This window comes from Mchenga conophoros, linkage group LG22, assembly GCF_057382185.1.
Source record: "Mchenga conophoros isolate Kocher_MC1m ecotype Shallow Benthic linkage group LG22, M_conophoros_male_GT1.1, whole genome shotgun sequence".
In the NCBI taxonomy this organism is placed as follows: domain Eukaryota; kingdom Metazoa; phylum Chordata; class Actinopteri; order Cichliformes; family Cichlidae; genus Mchenga; species Mchenga conophoros.
In genome coordinates this window covers 32,292,193-32,310,795 of record NC_140546.1, presented here as the reverse complement: position 1 = coordinate 32,310,795, position 18,603 = coordinate 32,292,193, and the positions used below count along the sequence as shown (strand labels likewise).

General features: G+C 41.3%; 2 protein-coding genes across 2 annotated transcripts; both read right to left on the bottom strand.

Moving 5' to 3' along the window:
• Positions 1-383: 383 nt before the first annotated feature.
• eif3i (eukaryotic translation initiation factor 3, subunit I) lies at positions 384-5,323 on the bottom strand. The gene is made up of 11 exons (XM_085262646.1): positions 5,167-5,323; positions 4,691-4,783; positions 4,517-4,604; positions 4,171-4,236; positions 3,559-3,708; positions 2,171-2,298; positions 1,530-1,640; positions 1,320-1,409; positions 1,158-1,231; positions 966-1,058; positions 384-864 (listed from the first exon to the last, which is right to left on the bottom strand). The coding sequence occupies exons 1-11, from the start codon at positions 5,167-5,169 to the stop codon at positions 783-785; spliced, it is 978 nt and encodes a 325-aa protein (XP_085118772.1). The 5' UTR covers positions 5,170-5,323; the 3' UTR covers positions 384-782.
• A 1,285-nt stretch (positions 5,324-6,608) lies between these two features.
• On the bottom strand, positions 6,609-18,149 carry txlna (taxilin alpha). The gene is made up of 11 exons (XM_085262447.1): positions 18,027-18,149; positions 17,217-17,416; positions 15,193-15,450; positions 12,925-13,016; positions 12,443-12,613; positions 12,075-12,269; positions 11,854-11,973; positions 11,675-11,749; positions 11,498-11,590; positions 11,310-11,405; positions 6,609-9,943 (listed from the first exon to the last, which is right to left on the bottom strand). The coding sequence occupies exons 2-11, from the start codon at positions 17,404-17,406 to the stop codon at positions 9,608-9,610; spliced, it is 1,626 nt and encodes a 541-aa protein (XP_085118573.1). The 5' UTR covers positions 17,407-17,416; positions 18,027-18,149; the 3' UTR covers positions 6,609-9,607.
• Between the last annotated feature and the right edge of the window lie 454 nt (positions 18,150-18,603).

Below are 18,603 nucleotides of genomic sequence, written 5' to 3'. Positions count from 1 at the left end.
TTAGATTATTTTGGAGTGTGTATGTGATGTGTTGGTTGTCTGTACGGACATACTGCAAATCAATTTCCCGTTAGGGACAATAAAGGTACCAATACCAACACACTGTACTTCGATGTGTAAACGTTTTCTCACCCTGCTCTCCTCCTTGGATCAAGTGTCAGAGCTGCAAACCATGTCTGACTTGGTAAAAAACTGTTTAAGGTTTTACAAAGAGCGATCGATTCGTTAGCAGATCACTGAGCTTAGTAGAGAGAATGGAAGAGGTATGTCCCACATGAGAGTATAAGAAACACAATCACCACTATAAACTTGTATCACTCCACACTGTTCAGGCTTATTTTTACTATCAAGTGCTATCAAAATGAGAGATGACAAACTGGAACAACTTTTTAAGGTATTTTATAGCGATTTTTGGCAGAATGGCTTCACAACAGAAAAATGATTGATAAGTCAAATTCTTGTCAAATTAAATACACTTCAGGAGAATGGGTTAAAGTCCAGTCACAAAATATGTAGAGATCCAGACGCCCCTGATGCCACAGGAGTGTCAAAAGTGATGTTAGATAAAAAGCCTTACAATAAACACCACACTCTCGTCGGCTCTATTCCTTTATTGTGAAGTAATCTGGGAGAAGTGTACAGCGTAGACCTTTGTTGTACCCTGACTCCAGATCAGTTCAGATGAAGGGAGGAGACAAAGTGCCGACTGTCCGTTATTCCTCTTTCCTGACTGGACTGAGTCTGATGTCAGCTGAAGCTGTGGGGTCAGGCGGGCTGGCAGTTTACGCCTCCAATTCAAAGTCAAAGTACTGTGGGTCAAAGTAATGAATCCTTACGTATCCGTCTTCTCCTCCACTGCTGTAACTGCACAAAACGACAACAGCAGGAGAAAAGTGTTAACAACTGCTTCAACCACGCTGTCTGCATATTTGAAGATGATGGTCAGGAAGACTGTCGTCTTTTACCTCTTGCCGTCAGGGTGGAATGCCACACAGTTGATTGGGCCGAAGTGACCTTTGACCCTGCCAAACTCCTCTTCATAGGCAGCATGGAAGAACCTGAGTACAGCAAAGAAGGTGGTTACCACCACAACAGGTTCCTGAAAGGACTAAAATCAAGCATTAAAAGGGGAATCCACATCTGTCACGTTAGCTTACCTGGCCTCAAACTTCCCGATCCTGGTGGAGGTCGTAGTGACCTCCATGGCCTCCTGTCCACCTCCCATCACCACCTGAGTGACACAGCATTGAGTAAATATTAAATGTCAGACTGATCCTCTGTGCAAAGGACATGCAGCACCTGTGAGGGGCTTCTCTTACATGGTCCATTATTGGGGAGATGGCAGCAGAGTTAACAGGTCTCTCTGTCTTAAATGTCTTGATGTGATCCAGAGAAGTCGAGTCAAACAACTACAAGAACATGAGGAACATGACCAACACTCAGTAACAGCATCAGAGACATCTGCATGTGACGTTTAAAGCGAACGTACATCAGTGACCTGATCTCAGAGGTTGTGTTTAAAGGCTTACCTTAGCAGTGTTGTCCTTGGAGGCAGAGATGAACATCGTCAGATCCACAGATGTCTGGATGTCATTGATCTGCTTGGTGTGCTCCTTGGCCTTCTTCAGGATCTCTCCAGACTGTCCAAAACATGAAGCATGTTTCAACATGACGCTTTGAAGCGGGATTCATTTTTTTCTTGTTTCAAGCTCCGCATTTTTATTCAGGCACTCAACAATTCAAAATAAGCCTTGTTCATTTCATGTTACAGTGGACCTCATCAGTTCATCCTGTCTGAAACAAGCCGTTTTGGCTCTGCTCCCTTTAAGCCATTTCTGTCCTGATAAGCTGCCTCTTGCATGTCTGAGATAACCATACAAGGACACCCTCTCTGACATCACACAGGGCCAGGGTAGGGAAAAAAAAAGATGGTGTGAAACTGTTTTGAGCAGTCTGGCTTACAATGACTCCTTGTACATACTCTGGTGTCATATGAAATTCTGGTCATGTTTAATATGAGCAATCACCATGGTAACAGCATATACAGAAATCAAGGGAAAGGTGAAGAGGCTCCATTTTCGTAGCACTGTGGGCTGTGTGTAGATCGCACGTTGCTTTCTATGTTGCCTGTTTAATACATTCCCACATGTTCCCAGTGTGTGTGACAAACCTTGGCACTAAACTGGTTGATCTCTCCGTTCTCATGGCCGGCAATGACAAATTCTCCCAGAGGTCCCCACACAGCACTGGTGATCTTGTGGTCACTGCATGGTACGGTCAGGTAGGGCTGGTTGTCCTCTGCAGAGAGAAGAGAGAGAGAAATTACAACTTTATACCACTGACATGAGCCATAATCCGCATATACGGCAATAATTCCACCAATACAGTAAAAATCTCTAAATTAGAGATATAAGATTTTTTCATATCACGATATGTTTTTTTTCATTTCAGGCGATAACGATATATATCACGATATAAGCCAAATAACTATATTTGTAAGATTTAAATGTGCCGTTGCTCACAAGTAAAATGTGAAATAATCAGCAGCTTGTTTTGATTTAAATATTTATTTCCCATAATAAATAAAATATTGCAAAATAAAATATAAGGCAAATATTGCAAACTACACAAAAGGCAGCCGCTAAAGCGTTTAAGTTTCAAAATAGAACAAACGAAACAGACTAAATCGTCAATTCCACTTAGAAACAAAATATTAATTCTAAAAATAAACGGTTTGTTTTACAGAAGAACAGAAAAAATTGACTAACTTTTGTCAATATCAAATAAACTGAGAACTAAAAGGAAATTCTCAATCGCTCCTTGTTGTATAGCTGAGCTTTTCAAACAGTTTTAACAGTTACTTTAGTCTGACAAAAGCCGAATGACGAATTAGCGCTTCCAGTCAGAGATTGAGCATGCACCGCTTCATTTCCAGACTTGCTTTTGGCACAATTTACAGTGCGCGCTACTCTGTTTTTTGTCAGAGTTGAAATAGCAGAAATACCTTCACACTACGGAACTTCTATGGCTCTTCCATTCAACAATCTCTCCGGCATTGGAACGGTCATCTGTTTTCTCTTCGGTCACGCTCTCAGTTGATTTTTCTGTAGTCAGCACACTCATTTTCTCCATTACCCGGGCGGCACGGCGGCTGGCTGCTTCCCAAACAAATACACATGTGCGGCTTGGCACTTGTGCTGTACGTAACAAGTCACGTGACGTGACGCTGCGACTGTGATTGGTTCGGCTCTGCGCTACTTAATTTGGATTGGCTGTTCTTTTTTTTTTTTTTAAGAGGACAAGAGTGGTGAGGCCTATCGCAACAGTTTTTTCTATTGAGAAAAAGTTAGTTCGCAATATATATATCGTTATCGTTCTATCGCCCAGCTCTACTCTAAATACATATAAAACTGAGACAAAGATGAGTTACTTCACACTGGTCTATGGAGGACAATGTGCCCAATGGTGGCTTCAAAGCACCTCTGATGTGTGACTCTTTAGTCTTGTAGCCCTTTTTCTTTAAAGATCAACATGACTGCTAACACTGTGTATATGCACCTATCTGCTGTGGATCCCGCAGGTCAAAGAAGTTCAGGAAACACTGGTAACCCATCTGCTTATCTGTGGAGAACATGATGATGTTGCCGCTGAAGTCGAAGCCGCACGTTCGAACAGCAGAGTTGGTGTTGAGCAGAGCCAGCTGTTTACCTGTGGACGACACACTGTGGGCTTTATGACACTGTAGAAGAAGCTACTTCCGGTTAGAGATTGTCTCATACCTGAGTGGTTCAGACGATGCTGCAAATATGGCATTAAAGTGGATACATTATGTTTTTCCCTTTTCTCTTATACACCGTTAAAATGGTCGATGCTTTTATTAAACTCAGACAAAATTTAAAATGACAAGTAATCCCCACAAAATCCTCAGTTTTTTTTCTACCCATGGCTCTATATGTCATTGAAAACTTAGGCTGTGAGCACAGAAGCCCCACCCACCAATCAGCCAATCAGAATATAGTTACACTTAACATGAAAGGAGCTAAAACAGCCAGACTGAGAGAGAAGATCAACTGAGGGAGCAGAGCAAAGCCCAGTATACCACACATGAAGATTAGTTTGAAATCATGCAAAGCTAGTGAAAGAAAAATGATTAACTTGTTTTCAACCTACCGGTCTCACAGTCCCACAACCGACAGCTGTTATCTGCTGATCCTGTTAGCACATTTTTAGTGTCCCCTGAGAGAAGACAAGTTAAGGATCCAAACATGCGTATCCTCAGCACAGACACTATCACAGGATTACAAACTCATCCCAGAAAGTTTGCTCTGTTCATCTCGATGTCACATATCTAAGACCACCTCAGCTCATGTTTTTACGATGAACATAATTACTTTAGTTGAATTTCCTTACCTGGATGATCGAGCATGCACGATCGATACATTACAATCTCAAACTACATCCGTTTGCTACAAAAAAAAAACTTTTCCAAGCATTTTTTCCAGAAAAATAAGGATACAGTCACAGTCCACACACCACACAGCTCCTGTGTGTCCGTTGTAGGTACCAAGCCTCTCGCCATTGACCGAGTACCATACGTTAGTTACCTGTAGAGAGAGATGATCAACGAGTTGGCCAGCTGCAAACAAACTAACAAACAATGGATGAGTGAGCTTGGCTATTATGAACCCACCGTGTCTTTAGCTACAGAGAACAACAAGTCTCCTTCTCTGTTGTACTTGATCTGAGTGATGGACCTCTCGTGGCCCTGGAGCAGGATCGGTTTCTGTGAACAACACAAACATTGATTTTAGATCAGCAGGTCGCCCTGTTTCAAAGGGGAAACAATGCGCAGGGCTCTACGATGACGAAACAACTATTAACGTTGAAATGCTTAGCAAAACAGCGAACGAGAGAAAATGGCAAAGAAGAAAACGGGAAAGCAGCTTTCCACTTGTAGCAACCACCACAGGCCGGCGAAACCTCTTTTAGCTACACCCAGCTAACACTAGCTCAAATATAAGCTGTCGCTGGCTAATTTTCGAGCTAAGCTAACGGTAGCACCAGCAGTTACGCTAGCTAAGCTGGAGGCGATCCTGGTATCAACAAACCGCTTCATTCGAAAACAAATATTAGCATCAGGAACCATTTACCAAGGAGCACACTAACCATTTTTGTCAGCTAAGTGTCGGCAGCAAGTCCAGTATTGTCGCCGTTCCGCCCGTTGAAAGAGAAATGATGAACACTCGTGTTTCATGCACCGGAGCCGCGGCGGAAGAGGAAATGTTCTTCTTCTCTTGGCAGATGGGGAAATCGCATTCGAGCGCATTACCGCCACCTTCTGATTAGGAGAGTAGAGTAAGGCTTAATAGTTACTATAGTAGTTAAAAAGAAAATCCCCAAAATCTCTAGTCTTTTTATCTTTTTTGAACCCAATTATTCCAACATATTTGTTGAGGCTCCAGTCTGATTAAATTCGTTTTCACCAATAGTCAAAGGAGCTTGCAAAGAAAAGCGTCTGGACTTCTTTAAGTTGCTTGAAGACGTTTCACCTCTCATCCGAGAAGCTACGATGACCTGGATGACTGAGAACCTTCACAGACATATTTTCACCCATACTATAAACAGCGTATATATTGCTACAGATAATTGTAATTTATAACAGTATATCATTTTAACTTATTTCCACATGTATAATTTTCCCTTTGCCTTTTCCTCAATTTTACATTTATTTGAATGTAAAAACACATAAAACCAGTATCATATATATGTATCAGGTCACATTTCACTGCGTGTTATACCTGTATAACCATGCATGTGACAAATAAAGAATCTTGAATAATAATTCAATACCAAGTCCAATAATTTGTAGATGCAGGCGGGGGAAATGATCATTAGGTGAAAAATAATAAATAAATAAATTAATTAATAAACCTATCAGGGACTTAGCAAAAAAGTGTAGGTGTGTTATTTTTTTGTAGTATCTACTATAGAAATTCATGTTATTGTTTTTTAACTTTGCAGCAAAAAACTCAGCAATTTTCTGAAAATAATATAAAAATCTCCTGTTTTATAATACAGGTCAGTCTCAGCAATGAGCTAACAGAACGTTTTTTTCTGCAGCGCGTTCATTTCTTACAGTTTAAACCCAAAGAGTTTTGTTGACAGATTACTTTACTACAGTAACATTTGTCTACCATGCAAGACCTGAGATGTACTATTTAAATTGCACATCATTTCCTTATAATTAGATAACTCTGGGATTAAACATTTAATTCAACCTCTTTTCCCGCTTATAGTATGGGGAGCTTTACTGGGCTGGCCCCTTAAAGCTTAAATTGGGCCATACATGGTCAATGACATAAAACATCTTTGACATCCCTGATCTTAAAGGTCTGAAAGTCCAGGGACTTCTGACACTCTAAAATTCGGCACAGTATCGAAAAATGTCTGGAATTCCTGAACAGTTAATGCGGCATTTTTGGAAAACCACCTCGACTTAAAATCCACCGTGGTGCTGTAACTGAGGCAAAATTACACACATACTCAAAACACAAGCATCACTGACCAAATATTTATAGAAGCATCAGATAAAAGCTTGAGTCTAGAAGGTCAAAGCTAAGTCAGTTCTTTTATTTAACAAGAAACAAAATATACAGAGCCAGAGAAAAGTACTGCAAAAGACCAAAAAAACAACAAAAACAGAAAGATCTTTGGTTCCTTCTTATGGTGAGTGAACCTCTCAGTCCACTGTGGGACAGGAATGAATCTGTCCTACGGGACAATGGAAGAGATTAGGTTTGTCATTGCGATATCAGATGAAAATGAGTCGTCACTCTGTTCCCAGTGCTACATATTATGTAGTACACAAGAATGTCAGAAGACACGTGTTCAATGGTCCATTAAGAGGCGGTCTAACTTTTCCATCTGTATTCACATCGGCTCAGTCGGTGCATCTTTCAAGAGATTCACAACATTACACTCAACATCGAAACAATCCGGTGTAGCTCAAGTGTGGGCCAAAAGGAAAAACAAATCTATATGTGTGTGTGTTCCTCTGTGAGATGTCATGTGTGGTACAGCACATCCATGCAGGACAGTGGATATAATAAAAATACATTCTCAGCTGAGTGCTTGTCAGATCAGACTGCCATAGAATAAAACCAAGACATGAGCGTTGCATAGAGGTCTTTGAACATTCAACTGGGAAAAACTGAAAGTACTTCTATCACACACACTCACCATACACACACCAGACAACCATGGAGTTTAAAGAGGTCATTACTGCAGAGTGACAAACCCGAACAAAATTAGCAAAAAGCAACTGACGTCATAAAACTAAAACTCTTTAGCAATGCTCTAAATTAATGGAGAGTATAGCGTGCTCTGCCAGATTTCCACATTTCAATGACAGATTCATCTTCCAACAATGCAGATGGACCAAAAGTTCAGGAATGCAAGATATCGGAATATTGACAAGTAAAATGATTGGTCGATCAGTGGCTGATATTTATCTGATGTCACATCAGTAATGTGCTGCCTTAATTTTCAAAAATAACATGCTTAAGTGCCATAAAATTGTCATTTTAAACATCAGTACGACGCTTTAATAAGTGGGACTCAAATTTCAGGACAGGCCTAAAAATGATTTTCTGTTTTTATGAATTGAACCTGCTAAAAATATTGTGCCTGATGCTGCTGTTAAGACTTCACTTGAAAGAAACACATAATGTGAGTTTTAGGATAAACACTGACAATCAGCGGGCAAACTGAAGCAGACTAACTGGACACACACACACACACACACACACACACACACACACACACACCCTCTGACTCTTTACACCATAAAGCAGGTTGGCTTCACCTTACAGCAGTGTTGCTGTTGTTGCCGGGCCGATTGGACCGGAGGTGTAGGAAAACAGCACAACACAGAGGCGGTCGGTGGAATTACATGCACACTAGTAATGAGGTTAATACGGACATATATTTTGGGATTGTCAGCTAATAAAATAATATTTATTAATTGTCAAAAAAACATGATGAGATCTGAAGATGATGCGACAAAAACCTCTGGGCCTGAAAAATGTGAACACACAAAGTGCCAGAAACTGCAATTCCTCCAGTGGCCACTTGAGGCCTGCTTCAAAAGTCCATCCCCAAAGCCTTAAACTTTAATAAAAACGTTTCCAGCCTGGGAAAACAAATCCCTTCATAACACCACCATGATAACCTGTTATCCATGTGAATCAATGCCTGCCCTGACCGACACAGGGAGCTAGAGTAGTTAATTGCTGTTTGCTAGGTCAGCTAATTCTGAGCTGGACAGCTCCACTATGTCTGTGCTGCTGGGACCTTCTGGAAGATTTTATTAAATGAAATTAGTTTGTAATCTAGCTTGAAATTCTACTATTTTATTCTGTTGCAGGCATGTGTGCCTTCGGTTCGCACCCCTACAATTTATGAATGCAACCAAGCTAATTAGCATTAGCTGTTAATTTAATATTTCCACATGCTTGTACAAAGATGAAAAGTCACTTCTGACTTTGAAAATCCAACACAGTCGTGGCAAAAACACTAAATTTGAGGCTTTTAAATGTGACTTAGAAACATCTTCCAACAATGCAGACGGACCAAAAGTTCAGGAATGCAAGATATCGGAATATTGATATCACTGTGGCCACCGTTTACATACAGTCTAAGAGCAATATTAGGGCCCTGGAGGTTATTTCAAATACGTTATTATAATCAATATGTTAAATATGGATAATGCTTTTAAAAGAGATGTTTCTGGAACTCTCATGGTGTGATTTAAAGCAGGAAATAAATTTACTCAGAGTATTGAGTACAGGAGTACATGTGAGTTCAGAAACGGAAAGGAAGAATATGGCAAACTTCAAAACAAGGGGAACAAACTCGAGAGTTAGAAATGAAGAGTCAGAATAATAAACACTTGCTCTGGATCTTAGTAAATAGAATGAACAAAGTGATGTAGTTAATGTAAATTTATTCATACGAGCTTTATATATACTTTTACTTTGCTAAAAATGCTTTGATAATTTGTATATACACAAATTTAGATGTGTTAATATGACTACATGGCATAGTTTATGTTGTTATGGTGGTCCTTTATGTCATCCTTGGTTTCTGTTCTTTGATCATTTTTACACATGTTGACATTAATATGTAGATAATAACTTGTAAATATGATCACTATCCTTTCACTATAGTTATTTCTGAAAGTATTGTAATAATATTAACTTGCGTGGCTGATTAGTTGTTTCCTGTAGATGAACACACTCGATAGATGCTAATAAAAACCATGAAAACCAAATTATTGCAGAAAATTGCATTATACATTCACGGTAACTGTGTGATAGTGTGCATGTAATTACACCAGCAGACTGTTTTGCAGAAGATTCTGGGAGATTACAACTAAACCCTTCTGTCAAACGCTGATCTGGTATTCTGGCCTCGTACATAAAGGTGTGACTTTGCAGTTTGCTTCGGTCCCAGTGTTTAACATGGGCTCCATCCAGCAGAGGAGTAGTGGGTTGCAGGCTGGTGGCTTATCTGTGGGTGGTTTGAAGAACGTGTGAGCAGTGCTGCTTCATTCCTGTGCCTGGACAGGCTGAGTGTTTGCCTCTTCCAGCAGGGTGTCTGTGTCCAGCTGCGGCTCACAGGGGCAGGAGTGGGAGCAAGAAGAGGTGGAGGCGGTGGTGGTGTCAGGGGCAGGGCAGGTGCCAGGCTCCAGCAGAGAGTCTGTAGGTGGTGGAGAGGGGGAGTCAGTCCCTGGGTTGGAGGTGGGGGCTCCCTCTGTGCCGCCGCTGAGGCTCTGGACCTTCTTGTTCAGCTCATTCCGTTCGACTTTGAGCGCCCGCCGGAGCTTCTCCAGCCGCTGGACTTTTCCCTGAAGTGCCTCAAACTCACGATCCCGAACGGCTTTCTGTGAATAAAAAAACACACACACACACACACACACACACACAAAATTACAGCAACTGTGCTGTCAGCTTTTTAGCCATCTGTGCATTGAAAAACAGAAGATTCCACTTTCAGCTGTAAGGAAGCTGAAACATTGTCATGTTGTCACAGAAAAGATTCCCATTAGTGAGGTTTTTGGCTTCTTGTATCCATAAAACGAGTAAGCATGGATCTGTTTAAAACCCTAAGAGAGACCCAAAGGCAGTGACATCGTTAGGACTCTGGACTGAGTCACCTGTGATGTCATAACCTTGCTGCAAAACAAGACTTGCAGGTTATTCTACTGTTCATGTGCAAAGTCACCAAACTTTTGGTTTGACTGGAGATTTGATGCATCCACTTCCTACACCCACACTTGCTTAAAAAAAAAAATGAATAGAATCACAAATGAATATAAACACTGCAGCCATAATAAACTGTCTACGTAAGATTCTACTGTCTAGAACCGTGGCTTGAAATTTTAAGGTTAGGTTACAAATGTGATAGTCTGTGAACCAAATGTGATGTCAACGAAGCCTGTAACCATTTATACTGCAGCTTCATGCCAATTTCACTGCAGTCTTATCATAAAGTATAAAAAAACCCGACTAGAATACAAATAAAGGAGGTAAATCGACAACAAAGCTCAGCTCAGCTATTGTAGCATCACTTTTAGCACACGCCTCTGTTCACAAGGGTAAACAGGTTGAGCATAGAAGGGCCAATAATCCTTGTTCTGCTCTGCAGCTCAAAATAGTGGCACATACTCCACTATTTATGTGGCATCCTAAAATAAACTAGCTGCAGGTTAATTTGGGGATTGCCCTTCATCTTGTTAGACAGTTAGCAGCGACTGCCCCTTCAAAATAAAAGCAAGGATGTTGTCCACTAGTATACTAGTGGGGCTGTTCTCTAAGACAGCTGAAAAGATATACAGATTTTTAAATAGCTACACCAGGGGTGTCAAACTCAAATACACAGTGGGCCAAAATTCAAAACTGGAACAAAGTCGCGGGCTAACATTAATATTTATTGAAAGAAAAAAAAAAAAATCTTCCTCCAGATTTAAGAATGAATCTCTTCTTATGAACTCAAAGAAGTTTTGCTGAAAAACTGAATATGGAACAAGCAAAGCTTAATACTAAACAATATATATATTAGCTGTATAATAACAGTAGGCCAGCTCTAATAATAATTTGGTATGGCTTCGCGGGCCAAATGTAATTAGGCTGCAGGCCAAATCTGGCCCACGGGCCAGAGTTTGACACCTATGAGCTACACTATTCAAACACAGATCTTACAGCTTCTTAACAGCAGACGTGGACACAATAAGCTCAAACCAGCTTTACCTCCTCGGCCATCTCCAGCAAGGCCTTGTTGCTGCTCTCCCACCTGGAGCGATACATGGCCGTCTCCTTCTCGAGCTTTTTGATCTTTTTAGTCATCTGTAAGCACAAAGCGAACAAGACTGTCACCACAGCCAATAACCACGGAGACGTTTCATTCTTACACCTTCAAGTTAGTGGAGTTGCCTCACCTTCTCCATCTCCTGCTTGAAAGTGGTGAAGACCTCATTGCTCTTGGACAAGGTGGTCTGAAACTCTTCAAACTTCTCCGTGTACAGTGATAACTAGTGAGGGAAAACAACAACATTATTTAAATGTTAAAGTCATTCCCGAGTTCAGCTGGAAAATCTGAAAGGCTGATGGGAAACCTGCTGCTTGAGGTGAACTTCCTGCTGCTTCATGAGCTCACACATCCTCTGGGATTCTACTGCTTCTTTTAACAGCTGTGGAGGGAGAAAACAAAGCCGTTAGAGATTGATTGTTGCATGTGTAGATTCAGTCTTGTGCTTGGACTGTGTATTTATTTTAAAAAGAAAAGGATAATTACAAAGTCTTTCTCTCTGTCGTGGCGGTCCTCAGACTCCTTGAGCAGCTCCTGGGCCTGGTGCAGTTTTGCATCCACCAGCTGCTGCTGCAGGTCTTTGTGCTTCACCACTTTCTCTATGTGCTTTTGGGATTACAAGGTCAGACAGGCGAGAGTTTCAAATAACTGAGGACTCACTGGTGGCGCTTTAACCAAGCGGGTGAAGGAAAACACTGCCTACTCACTTCTTCGCGGAGTTTGTACTGTTCATACAGTTTCTTCAGCTTCTCGGCGAGCTCTGCGTTCTCCTGTCGAAGGCTGGCGTTCCTCTCGTCGTGCTGCTGCATCTGAGCCTGGATGTCGTTCAGCGTCACCTGGAAATGAGAAGTCACCTCCTTCCTTTTCTCCTCCTCCAGCCGGGTTCTTTGCATTCCTTCGTCCTGCGGAGACACGATGATGATAATGACAACGAGTGCTTTTTTTATGTGATCGTCAGCTTTACCCTCCAAACTGTTTTCGCTTCATCAGTAAAATAAGACTAAATTTAAGGAGTCTCTGTGCATGTGCGTTGTGTATACATGTAAAAGATAGAGGACAGGGTCTGTTTTTGTACCTTGAGTGTGCGGTTGTGTCTCTGCAGTTCCCTGCACAGACTCTCCAGCTTGCTGCGAGCCAGGATGGCCTTGCTGTGTTCGTTCCTCAGGTTGTCTTTCTCCTGGACCAGCTGGTTCTGCTTCTTCTGCAGCGCCCTCATCTGCTTCTGGGTGTTTCGGTGCTCTTCCAACTGTAAAACACACACATGCTCTTTCAGGTGTGACACCGCCAAACTAACATTTATATCTTTTTATGCAGGACGCTGCCTTGCTTTCCTATAAGACACGACAGGACAAACTTGCCTTACACACTTTCAAATGTAAGAATAGTGCACGCAAACAATATGATGCTTGGGTTGTTTTTTTTTGTCCTTAGAGGCAGACTGGAAATTTTACAGCAGTTAAAATGTTGCTGTTAATATGTTTTGAAGTATTTGTGATCGTTAACATAATAACAAAGACGTTTACAGCCAAAGCTACAAACTTCAGAAGAACTACTCACCAGTTCAGCATACTTCTTACAGAGGCCTGCGAGCTTCTCCTCGGGGGTGCTCAGTGTGTTTAGAGTCTGCATGAGAAGTGTGATCTCCTTCCCTGCTCACAACAAAGGCAAATAAAAACATCAGGATGGAACCTCGCCCACCTCACACAAATGTTAGCAGCTTTTTAAACTACTACAAACTGATGGATTTTGGATGGACATTTTTAAGAGATAGGCCAATTTACAGAAGGCAGTGTAAGATACTTATTTGTAGAGGTAGCAGTAGTGAGGCGGAATGCACATGTGCACACATGCATGAATGAAGAAGCAGCAGCAAATCCTGCATACGTTTGGTCTGCAGTAGGGGTGGGCGATAAACGATATACGATAGAAACGATATAAATTTGGCCAACGACAGAGATTTTGACTATACCGCTCTATCGCGATAGCGCATGTTGATGATGTCATCAAGCTGCGACTGTTTTGGTCGAAAGCATCGCAGCGGCTAAAACCATTATCATCTGCAAATTATGCCGGACGACAGTCATAGCAAAGGGATGAAGCACTTTTGAAATATGGGGAAATCCAAAAACTGCGCTTCCTCCACTTCCGTAACAATGATTCATTAATGTTGAATTCTCTCGCAGCTGTTCTAGTCCCATGTTGTTGCAGTATATTAATAACTAACCTTGTATTGTGGATGAATGATCTCAGTTGTTCTCCTGACTGAAGTTTGGCCCGTGTATAGCATCCTGCTATGCGATTGCATTTGTCCCTGACCACCAGAATCCCTCACGTTAACTTTTATCGAGTGGAAAAAAAAAGTTGGTGTTCATCCTCCAGCTTCACTGTGCTAATGTTATGCTAACATAGCTGTGTCGCTAGCAATCACATAGCACAACATTATATACCAGGTAGTCCAGTAATAACCCTGCAAACGCCACTGCTGTTTAGTTTTCTGTCTTCATTTATGTTGGAAGTGGTAGCAGAGCTGTACGTTTTAATTAGTTTAAATCTCTCGGTCAGAACTTGGTATGAAATGTTTAGGTGGAAACTAGCGAGCTAACTTCCTGTTAGCTTATAACTCTGTTAAATTTAATAAATTCTGTTTTCATGGATGTAAAACTTAATTGTTACACCCGATAAAGCAGCAACGTTGATGATTTAATTAAAGATGAAAGAATTTAGACCGTTTTTAACTCTTAGTGTTCGTTTGACTTTGGGACCTGAAGCGGACGGAGTTTTGGACCCAGATTACTCCGCGAAGCTCCTCACTACGGCAGCCGTAATGCTCTGACAATCCATCAAGCAGTGCGGCTTACCAAAGTTGTACTAAAACATATCGCCCAGCCCTAGTCTGCAGCACTGCTATTTTAAAAGAGTAGACAAGTAGGCCACAGATGTATTACAGGCAGCACTTTTACAGTGAGCCGAGCAGTTTGCGGTGTTTCATGGTTTTAGTCACATTTCAAAAAACTGCAGAGAGCACAAGCTCAGCAGTGAACACACACAGAGCTCTGTGCCACAAATCCACTTATTTTTCTAACTTTCCTTAGATATAGAATCTTTCACTTAACACACTGAAGCATCTTTAAAAATTAATCTTTTAATGTGACTCAGACAGACCTGACGCAAACGTGACAAACAAGAATGTCTGACTCCCACGTTATGTCGTTCAGGTACTACTAAGTGCAACTCGAGATTCTGCTACTCGCAGCTGTCTGAGAGTCACATTATTTTCTTTTATCTTTAATAAACACCTGCAGACACAAATGCAGGAAAAACAAGAGTCATGCACAAGTTTACACAAACATTACATTAAGTCCAACAAGACATTAACAATATGGTATCTAATGTTTTGTGTCCTCCTTCTAAACATATCACATGAGCTGCCATATACAAACTTCAGGTTTGTCGAGCAGACAACAGCAGCCCTTCTCTGGATGAATACTGCTGCACTCCATTAGCGCTCTCAGAGAACAGCTGCCTCAGCCTGTAACATCTGTTACAGGCTGTATTTCAGATCATGTTGAGTCTGCTTCTCTTTGACCTGAAATGCTATGCCGTTATTGAAAAGATACACAAAATCTACTCGTTTTATATCGCCTGATTTGCATTTCTGGACTGTGCTGGTGATTACCGAAACAAAATGGTTTTGTGTGCAGTCATAAATTTGCATTTTCAGTAGATTACTCACAATCTTTCCACTTGTGCAGCGCGCTCACACTAATTTCTCCCACTTATTCCTATAAATCTGGCCAAAACACTGAACACACTTCCCCCTCTTACCTAGACCCTTCACTTTTTTCTTCTCGTGAGTTTTCTTCTGCTGCTTTCCCACACCGCTGTCACCACCGTTGACTTTGCTTTCCTCTGGCTTGTCATCTTCCCTCTCATTGGTCAGGCCATTGAGCTCTGGGCTGTGTGACTGGCCGTTAGCTAAGTCGCTGGCATCGTCTGAAATGCTTTCCCGACAGTAGGTGCTAAGGATGTCCTCCAGCTGCCGGCTCAGCTCCTCTGCCATGTCACACTGAGACAACGGAGCCTCTGCAATTACACAGAATGGAGGGGAAAAAATGACTAGCTGCTTTTCTTCTTCTGAAGTCAAATATGTTGCATTTTGGGTTTTCAGTTCATAATAATTAAAAAAACAAATAAATAATACAATGTAGAATTAAACAGTTACAGTGAGAGAAATATGAAGCTCACTTGCTACAAGACCGTGTTGGAAATGATACTCCTTAAAAAAAAACAAAAAACACCCAGATTATCAGATCAGCAACAGTTTAGAAGTTTTATTTACAATATCTTGAAAATAAATGAGAATCTTTAATTGATTTGTGACTTTGAGATGCTTTTAGGCACCGTCCTCAACCATGATGCACATCTGAAGGCCTGTGACTGGCGTTATCATCATCACAGATGATCACATGGTCAGCATTTCTACTTCCTAACTGTCACTTTGGCCGTGCTGGATCTCACTTAGCAAATTAAAGGCTTAAGAATAAGAAAAATGAAACAACAACAGAGAGCAAACTATTCTAAGCAGTGTAGAGTCAAACATTAGTGGTGCCAGCATTATAATATGGAGCTGGAACCTGCTATTAGTAAATTCTCCTAACACTGCTTATGATGCTTGCATGGCACTGAAACTGATGCAGACACTTCATAGCTGGAGTTTGACAACTGAGATGTAGAAAATGAAAGAGGCACTGAGCTTTTTGATTGTATACTTTATCATACTGCTGTTAAATGCTGAATGTTGTTGTTTTTCGCAGCAGTATTTTAATTTATCAGTGAGGGGATAACTTTCTCTCAGTATAAAAAATAATTATCCTAGCATCAATGTAAGGACAATATAAGACTGCTGAAACTATTGGAATGGACATGAAGGAATGTACAAAGAAGAGGGAAAACTTCCCTGAAAAAAAATTGACCACAGCAACAAGCGAGGACCCAGGAGGCACTGCATGTGAAACACTGGGACAAGGCCCTAATAATAATAATAATAATAATACTAATAATAATAATAATAATGTGTATGTGTTAGTCCCCATAGGGAAATAGTTCCTCTGCATTTAACCCATTCACCCAGTGAAGCAGTGGGCAGCCACCAATGCAGCGCCCGGGGGGCAGTGTGTAGGGACGGTACCTTGCTCAGGGGTACCTCAGGGTAGCCGTTCAATGGAGTTGAACCCCCGACCTTCCGATCATGGGGCCACCACTCTACCTACTGAGCTATCCCTGCCCTATGTTAATTAACAAATATTGCATCAGCACCAGCATAAATGCACTTACATAGGTTACATCTTGGGCTCTACAAAGTTTCCCCACAGAAGTCTACAGCAGGCTGTAGAGTACAACCCCCCCCACAGGTTGTAGTGGGAAGGACACACTAACTAAAGCACTGGATCACATGTTGCTATTAGCAAGCTTCCTTGCTTCAAATCAGAATAAGAACCATCACGACCAACTGCCAGGCCAATTAGGTAGACAGCAGATGAGTAATTTGCAAAAAAAGAAAGATTTTAGCGCAGGAATTTATAAACTATACCGGACAACTGAAAAAAATGTGTCCTCCTGCCTCCTCCTTTCACAGGGAATAAACAGGTACATGCACCCTTCGGGTTGGCAGGTTAATCAATGATATAGAGAAAAAAGCTCTACTCCTACATCTTGGTTGCTTGGTATACATACGCATGCACAACTGGGAAACAAGATGATAAACTTGAGTCACAATGACTGATGATAGGAAGGTTTTAGCCTACTATATAATCTAGTACAGCTGGGATTGACATGAATTCACAGTTTACCTCCCCCCGCCCCCTCCTCGCCCTGTGGAGGTGTATCCGTCTGTGGTGTCTGTGGTTCAGACTCTTTGGGGCTGTTGCTTTCCAAGCTGTCCTTTGCAGCTGCAGGTGACTCTGTCCCTGCTGCTGCTGCTGCGGGTGGAGCATTCTCCGCAGCCTGAGTGGTGGACTCTTCGGTATCTTGTTTTTTCATCTCTCGTTACCTGTTACAAGGAGAAAAACCTGCCATGGTTAGCTCAGAGGGATGGAAATAATAACAGCAAATAGACTTATTTATTGAGCAACACTTAACCGTCAGCGCAAATGAGTCACAGAACATTAAACGTAATAAAGTTTCTCTTTTCTAGCCTAATAAAGCCTCGGCTGTATGGGGACACAAACAAAGTGGCAGCAGCTGAACCACAAGCGAAATAAACCTATAGTTACTCCTGCTAAGCTATGCTCCTTCGCAGTGCAGTAACGTTTCCTGATGAACTTGTTTTTAAGTTTTAGTTTTAAGACAGGCTCCGCACGATTGGTTTGGTGAAACCTGAACTTTAGCCTGGAAATTCATATACATTTCTATCCTCCAAACATTAAAGAGTAACTTTTTCTAGCTGCTTTCTTTTCTACCGTGCCCTGTCCCCATTAGCTTTCACTTTGCGTTAGCTAGCACAAGCCGCCAGAAGCAGCTAAACTAGCTTACACAACTGCCAGGTAGCCGCTGTGAGCTCGTATATATCAGGCACAAACTACTGAAACAAAAAGACACACTACACGGCTACCTGCTTATAAATGATACATGTTGTTTGTAGGTAGTATACAACTGTTTACCTTTAGAGTCAAGGAGGAAATTGCTAATGTGTCTGTAGGTTTCCTTAACAGCGTGAGACAGAAAAAAAAAACTCACTTCCGGTAATAACTTTGGGGTCTTCTTCTTCTTTGAGGTTTATTGACGCTTGGCAAACAACTGGTTGGTGCTTTACCGCCACACGCTGATCGGGAGGTGGATTACAACGTTACAAAGCAGCCCGTCAGTCAAATTAACTAATGCTGAAATTAATGCTTTATATGTGGCGTGATAAAACACTTACTGATAACTTTTTAATTGTATCTTTTTGAGCTTTTCAATAAATTGAGTTATTTCTTCCTATTACTTATTGTTTTCTCCTATCCACAGTTGTAACTCTTGCCTGTTTTATGTTTCCCTATTTTAAAACGTGCACGTCAGGGGTGTCAAACATAAGGTGCAGGATTAGCCAGACAAAGACCCACTGGGTGCATTTGGAAAATGTGACAAAAGACGTGAATTTTTGGACTTATAAATATAAATTAAGATGTTTCGCAGCTTTACTTACTGATAAAGATCTTCCCCATGGCTATTCCAACTACAGCAAATGAGTTAAATAAC